Source organism: Echiichthys vipera (genome assembly GCF_963691815.1).
Source record: "Echiichthys vipera genome assembly, chromosome: 14".
NCBI classification, from domain to species: domain Eukaryota; kingdom Metazoa; phylum Chordata; class Actinopteri; order Perciformes; family Trachinidae; genus Echiichthys; species Echiichthys vipera.
This window is the reverse complement of record NC_139839.1, coordinates 11,983,122-11,990,799: the sequence shown is the minus strand read 5'-3', so window position 1 is coordinate 11,990,799 and position 7,678 is coordinate 11,983,122. Positions and strand designations below refer to the sequence as shown.

At 41.9% G+C, this 7,678-nt stretch overlaps 1 protein-coding gene across 1 annotated transcript; it reads left to right on the top strand.

Annotated features, from left to right (window-relative positions):
• Positions 1–597: 597 nt before the first annotated feature.
• LOC310956871 (septin-5-like) lies at positions 598–7,238 on the top strand (the record flags this gene model as incomplete). The annotated part of the gene is made up of 12 exons (XM_083927246.1): positions 598–618; positions 2,519–2,938; positions 3,521–3,617; positions 4,301–4,387; positions 4,538–4,661; positions 4,893–5,027; positions 5,167–5,284; positions 5,390–5,491; positions 5,590–5,686; positions 5,775–5,937; positions 6,978–7,083; positions 7,167–7,238. The coding sequence occupies 12 exons, from the start codon at positions 598–600 to the stop codon at positions 7,236–7,238; spliced, it is 1,542 nt and encodes a 513-aa protein (XP_083783372.1).
• Positions 7,239–7,678: the final 440 nt, after the last annotated feature.

The following is a 7,678-nucleotide window of genomic DNA, read 5'->3' as shown; positions in this document are numbered from 1 at the left end:
ATAAAATAAAATAAACAAGGGACATAAAAACGTGCCAGGGGTCAACATCGATGAATAGAAAATAACGTAAGTTAAAATATTAGCTTTATTGAGAGCAGTCTCACAGTTTTAATCGCCTTTTTTTGCTCAAGTTATTGTTTGTATTGAAAACTTGAAAGTGCAATTTTACCTTAGAAAATTTACATCACCGAATATAATGATATTGATTAGAAAACGCTATGTTTTGTCGAGTTGAACCATAAAAACACATGTTCCAGTTTCCACTCGTGATCTAAGAAAAATCGCAAAATACCTCGTTTACGGGTATGTGGGCTTACATTTACAGAACAAATAATATTGATGTCCATACTTTTAATATGGTGCCTGGCTCCATCTTCATAGGTTTTCTACGGGCTCCACTCTCCAGCTCTCTCCTCCACAGAGCGGCAGGACTGAGCCCGAAGCTCTCACACACACGCACACACGCACACACGCACACCATATGCCCCATCACATAGCTTTAGTTCTTGTATAGTTTGATCCTTCGGCATTACTCACATTGTGGTTTATCTGTTTTCTGCCTCTGATCTGGGGACAGTTTGTGGTACCGGCTTCATCATGGAGCACATGTCGTCTCCGGTCAGATTCCGCGGCAGCAACAAAGGTACGTTTATAACACGGAACACCTGCATTTGTACACAACTTTGCATCACCGATTTATTGAAGTAACCATATTTTCTGCAGTAGTAATTACTCAATTTTAAAATAACTTTAGCAGGTGCAGGGATTTATGTTTGTGGGTGTGACACAGTGACACTTTGGCACCTCATTTATGGCGCTTTTGTTGTTAGTGTAGATACCGTTGTAGTCCCTTTATGCTACACAAGAAAACTTTCTGTAGCACATTTATTTTAGATTTCCATCAGGAGGATGCGTCTGTCATTAGACACGTGTGATATAAACTGAAAGAAAGTGTTGTTTTAAGCCCTATTTCACTATTTATTTATTTCACAAGGACCATTAGCCATGGGTTTCTGTTCTCATCATTATCCAGCTTATACAACACGTCGCCATACATGTGTATTTTTTTTTTTACAAACTATACATTTTCCCCCCCTTTATATAATGTTATCTTCTGCTCGAAAAAAGCTGCGACTTTCTCAGAAAAGGTAGGTCATGTAGAATAGTCTTTTATGTGTTTATTGTGCGTGTGTGTGTGTGTGTGTGTGTTTTTTGTTAGTGTGTGTGTGTGTGTGTGTGTGTGTAAGAGTTAAATCTCCAACCCCCTCCTTGTCAGAGCATTAGAGGCTTGGTTAAGCCTGCTGCAAAGCTTTGTGGGTAATGAGAGCTGACAGGTAGAGGGACACCAGACCAGACGAACCCTGATGAGGCCAGCAGCACTGTGTCTGTGTTGTTCTCTCAGCTGCCTTTACGTAGATCAGGTCAAAAGGACGGTGTGAGCACTGGAGAGATGTGAATCTTCTCCTGTAAATCAGAATCACAATCAGAAAGGTGTTTGAATTGAATCAGATGTACAGTCAGCCATATGTCCCTGACAAATATTTTTTCCAATAGCTATGTGTACATAAGTTCATAGTGAAAGATGTTCCTTAAAAATGATAAAAACTATTCGTATCCAGTTTGACCCTAAATTGTTTACTAACGGCTCCAGCTCCAGACTGTCTGTTGTTCACCTCTGCACCCTACCGGGACAGATGGATGAAGGCCTCTGTAATGGTATAATGGGATCACAAGTCAGCGCTAATCAGTGCAGAAAGAATAGTCACCACAACAAAACACAGAAGACTCCACATGTCATGTTTTCAGAGCGCATGACCACCACCAGAGTGTGACCTGTTAGTGTTTGTCTTCATACCTGTAGTGTTATCATAGTGATAATAGTCTATATTTGATATCAACTGTTTCACGGTATACCATAATATGAAAACTGGCAGTTATCATACCATGTACATTTGCTTATGTACGGTATTGAAAAAAATGTTTAATTATTTTTTCAAAAGGGAGACTTTTTACACATACTCCATTTTTAAAGAGGATCTCAGATTTCAATTGTAAGAAAGAGTTTCTTCAACCAAAAGAACCCTTCTGCTTTCATTCTTTTAAGGATCTTTGTAACTGTATACTAACAATATTAATAACAATTATTATTATTATTGTGTAATTACACATACTGTGAAACCATGATATCTTCTGCAACGGTTAACTCAAATTTAAAGTTTATTTAGTGCTTTTAACTGTAATGATTGTAACTGTAAAATGAGAGGTAATTTCTAACTATTTTCTAATCTCTTTTTTAGTTAACTGCACATTTGAATGTTTCAATCTCTTTTTAGCGTTCTGTCTGTCCTTTAGTTTGGACTCAAGACTAGAAGTATTTTAGTTTTTCCACACAGATCCTTAAAAAGCAAAGAAAGATACGTTTTTTTTAGTTTTGGTTCAAAGTGAGTTATATATCTTTGAGACTTTTCAATCGTCCATGTAAAACCTTGTTGTGTAACTCTACTGCCTCCTGGCACAGTTATCCAATCTGTCCATTGAGGACCAGGAGGACACTCAGTTTCCTTTTGCCATGAGGGATCTGCCTCCCGTCTCTCAGCCTGGTGAACAGCACCAGACTTTAAGCCATCAGGCCCCAGGCCACCAGACACCAGCACACCAGGCATCAGTTCACCGCGAGGTCGAGGGGACTGCGACAGCAACCAACGGGACACTCCCCAGCCTCCCCGGGACTCCGCCTCTGCCCCGTCCCATCCCCCGCTACCCTGCTGGCACTCCGAAAGTCCCTCATAGACCAAGTCGTATGGGACCACCAGACACAGAGTTTCAGCCGCTGCCGATGAGGAGGCAACTCGTCTCTCAAGTTTCTATGGATTGTCCACTCAGCCCGGCCTCACGTCCACACAGCCCATGGGGACGCTTTGACCCCTACTCTCCAGAGGTGTGTTTCTGTGTGCCAGAGCCTGTGTCAGAAGAAGCCCCTCTGTTACATAATGTCTGTTTTATATTGTACACGATTCTGAAGTGATACTACTTTATGTCCTAGCATTCGAAGAGAACCCTTAACCCCACTGCCTGTACACTATCATTATAAATAATAGTTAGAATAGTTAGTTAAAACGGAGGTCAGACATGATGACGTGTTTAAAAAGTGTTCGGCCACCCAAAGTGCACCTTTGCTAGAGTGAAGATAAAGATGAAAGAGTCTATTGTTTCCTCACCCCTCCGCACTCCCAGTCTTTCCTCTGCTACTGGGTCAGTGGGAACAGTGAGTGTCAGTCAGTGGTGAGGTCAGGCCCCAATGGTACTTTGCAGAGCAGCACATAGACTTGTGAAACAGTGGATGCAGATCATGATGAGGGTCAGATTGTGATGAGTCCAGGTCAGGCCACAACAGTGATGGTTGTTAAATATGACTACCATATTACCATGCTTCTCTTAACAATACAGTGAGTACTCCCACGATCCTTACTTATAAACAATATGCACACAACCATGTTATGTTTGTGTTTTCTTTCTTCAGGATCAGGACAAAGAGTTTGTGGGTTTTGCCACATTGCCCAACCAGGTTCATAGAAAGACGGTAAAGAAAGGTTTCACGTTTACGCTTTTGGTGGCAGGTGAGTACTCCCGTTCGTCTGCTGACTGGGATTCTTTTACAGGCTGTTATCACGACTGAATGTAACATGTCTCCTATAAGGGCAATTGTATCACAATACGCCACAAATCGCACCTCCATATGCACATTTCTAGAGAGTTAAAGCTGATGACATTGGAGCGGATATCAATTAACTGACAAAAGTCCTTCATAAGTGAAGATTACAGACATACCTGCTCTTAATTCTACATTTGTCAACCATGATATATGTAGGTAGGGGATGTTGAAGACAGATGAATGGATGTAAGGGAGAAGGGTGAAGGAGGAGGAAGGATGTCATCTGTTAGGCTGGTCTGGGAGGACGTACTGATGACTCAGTGTGGGGTTTACATTTCAGGTGTGTTCCCACCCGAGCTGATTACGATTCCCCGGGCGGTACCTAGAATAAGACATGGGAGAGGCATGCACCAGATTGAATAGGAGGAAAAGTGAAGATGAAGGGGTGTGGGTGGGATAGGGGTAAGGATGAAGGGAAGGGTGGCCCTGCTCTTGAACCTAAATTAACTAATTTACTTAATTTAGTGGGAGTATGGTGTTGTGTCATCTTGTTTTATGTGTGAAAAAGCATTTATGTTTTGTGTTGAAGGAAATTATACCGAGGAATACAGATACTTAAGAGTTGGGGTTGTCTCTTCATCTTTGTAGGGGAGTCTGGCCTTGGTAAATCCACACTAATCAACAGTTTGTTCCTCACGGACCTCTACAAAGACAGGAAGGTGCCCAACGCACAAGGTGAGATTAGTTCTATTATTTAGTTATATGTGGCCCATGCAAATGAAGCGGGAACTTGTTTGTTTGTGTGTGTGTGCGCACAAGTTTGTATTCACGGTTAACTTGTCGCCCATGTAGATGTATTTAATTTGCACTTATATGTGTCTGCAGAACGGATCGATCAAACAGTCGACATCATCAAACACACAATAAGCATTGAAGAGAAAGGAATCAAATTGAGGCTCACCATCATAGACACACCAGGGTTCGGAGACGCCATCAACAACGTAGAAAGGTCAGGTCATCAACATGCGTGAGCAGAGTTTTTCTCATCCCTAAAACTCAAATTAGCTTGACCTTGACCGCTGTTGGACATAGACATGCTCCATGGTCATAAAGCAGACTTCAACTCATGGCTTCACACACACGTTGGTGCTTTTATTTTGAAGTAGCTCACATTGTAAACTGTCTGTTGTTCGGCAGGGTTGTTGTTGTTTTACTCACAGATATTGTATGTTTGCATCAGCTGGAAGCCAATAGAAGACTACATCGACCAGCAATTTGAGCAGTACTTCAGAGATGAGAGCGGGTTGAACAGAAGGAACATCCAGGATAACAGAGTCCACTGCTGCCTGTACTTTATCTCTCCGTTTGGCCACGGGTACGCTGACATGTTTTACCTCCACACATGAAGCAAAATTATTTAAAAAAATACTACAACAGCCTAACCTAAGAGTTGTTCAATATCTTTTGTGTGCATTTACACACACATACATGCATGCATGTTGTGCTCCCATCAGTCTTCGACCTCTGGATGTGGCGTGCATGAAGGCCTTGCATGAGAAAGTCAACATAGTTCCTGTAGTGGCCAAAGCTGACAGCCTTACACAAGCAGAGGTCTGCAGAAAGAAGATAAAGGTATGAGTTAATAAAAACACATATTTTTAGGGGGGAGTTCAGGTATTGAGGGGAAGTCTATTTCTCTCTCAATCATTATTGTTTTAATGTGTTCATGTACTCCAGATCAGAGAGGAGATAAAGCAGTATGGGATCAACATCTACCAGTTTCCAGAGTGTGATTCAGATGAGGACGAAGACTTTAAAAAGCAGGACCAGACACTCAAGGTTTTCCAATTCACTCTAATTTTTTTGTGGTTGAAATGTACCATTTGCGTCCATCCACGCTAATGCTGACATTTTATTGTTTTTGCTTCTCTCTTCAGGACAGCATCCCGTTTGCTGTGATCGGAAGTAATGTTCAGGTGGAGAGTGAAGGTCGCAAATGCAGAGGTCGTTTCTATCCCTGGGGTGTGGTAGAAGGTATTACACACACACAATAGTTATTTCAATTTTTTCAAATGGTCTCCACATGTATTGATCCAGTAACGAGCTGTCGTTGCACGGACAGTGGAGAACCCGGCTCATTCTGACTTCCTGCTGCTGAGGAACATGCTGGTGAGGACACACATGCAGGATCTGAAGGACGTGACGGGGGAGACGCATTATGAAAATTACAGAGCTCAGTGCATCCAGAACATGACGCGCATGGTGGTGCAGGAAAGGAAACGCAGGTGGGTGGGTTTGGTTGCTTGGTAGATTGAAATGCTTCTTTGTGTCATTGAAACTCTGTCTCTGCAGTTGCTTGTTTGTGAACATCCATGGGTTCAGTACAAAAGGTGATTATTATTCATAGTGTCGTAAAAGTCAAAATTGCCTCTGGATGCGATTAGATAGACGTACTACAACCAATCACAGCAATGAAACGATGTAGTGTAGCACTGAGCGATACATGCAAGTTGGAGCGGTGCTTGATCTGTTTTGAAGCAGGAAAAAATGGCGACTGGGTCACAAACTTTATCAAAATACAGCCCAACAGTTCACTAAAATGTGTTTCTAAAAACAAATAGGCAATAGAGAAACCAAATCTTGATCTGTATACGAGTGCTGCCTTATTTGGGAGTTTGATTTGAGTTTTGTGAGTCTGTTAAGTTGCACTGAACGTAGAACGCTGGTTATGTTAGTAACTATGCTCAAGCAGCCTGTGAACGCTCTCATTTGTCCAGGTCATCGTTATCCCCAAAGCAATTTAAGTCAAAAGAAACTGTTATAGTTTAGTTATAAACTATAGTTATAGTTGTACTAGTTATTTGTCTAGGCAGACGTTTTACCTCTCATCCAAGAGGCTTCATCAGTTCATGTACTGACCCGGCTGGGACTGGGACTGGTCCCAGTCCCAGCCGGGTCAGGCTTTGGGGATATGCTCAAGCATGACGCTCCTCCATCAGGTTTGATTTGCCCGTCAGATCTCAAGCACCTGATCTCAAGCACCTGCCAAGCACCTGCCAGAGCAAATGAAACATCATCCTGATAGGAGCATCATGCTTGAGCATACCCCCAAAGCCTCAAATCCGCTATCAGGTTTGATTTGCCTGTCAGATCTCAAGCACCTGCCAGAGCAAATGAAACATGAGCTCTGCATATTCTAACAATATAGGCTCTTCAAAATAAAAAGAACAATAAATCCATGCAGCACATGTGCACACTGATATACAGAACATATCCTAAAGATAATTGTTCTATGTGTGTTTGTGGGTGTGAATACGGGTTTTAGTTTGCGTGACAAGCATCGAGAGCAGAATGCGGATTTCCCTCTGCCGCTGGCTGCCGCTGACACTGACGCCGAGACAGAAAGACTCATCTTTGAGAAAGACGAAGAGGTACGTGTTACTCTTACCGACTCACTGGTTCATTCACTCAGTTACAGAGGTACTCACCACTCTTCATCTATTCCCCTCTGCAGCTGAGGAGGATGCAGGAGGTGCTGGAGCGGGTCCAGGAGCAGATGCAGCACAGCCAGCGAGGTGGTTTATGATTCTCCCATAATTCCCTGGAAGGAGACAAACGAGGAGCATCCAGGAACAGAGGAGACCACGTTTATGATGCATAACAAAGAAAAGAGATGGAACTTGTAAGAAGGACAACTCCTTGATTAGTAGCTTTGATAAGGATGAAACACTGCCATCTACAGTAGGGGTTATTGTAGCTTTGAAAAAGTTGAGTTTTAAATTTGTAAAATACCTTTTTCATGCTTTATTACTGGAGTCAACTGTATTTTTATTTTTTTTACTTTCAATCTATAATTTTGCTGTTTCGTAAGGGAAAATCAATAAAAAGCTTCCAACTGCAGTTAACGTCTATTTTTTACTCAAGGCCAATAAATACAGGAGCAAGATTTGTTGTAAATGTAATAAGATTTATTAAGAATCTTTATTATTTCATCAGCATAATTCTTCATCATTAATATGTTTTATC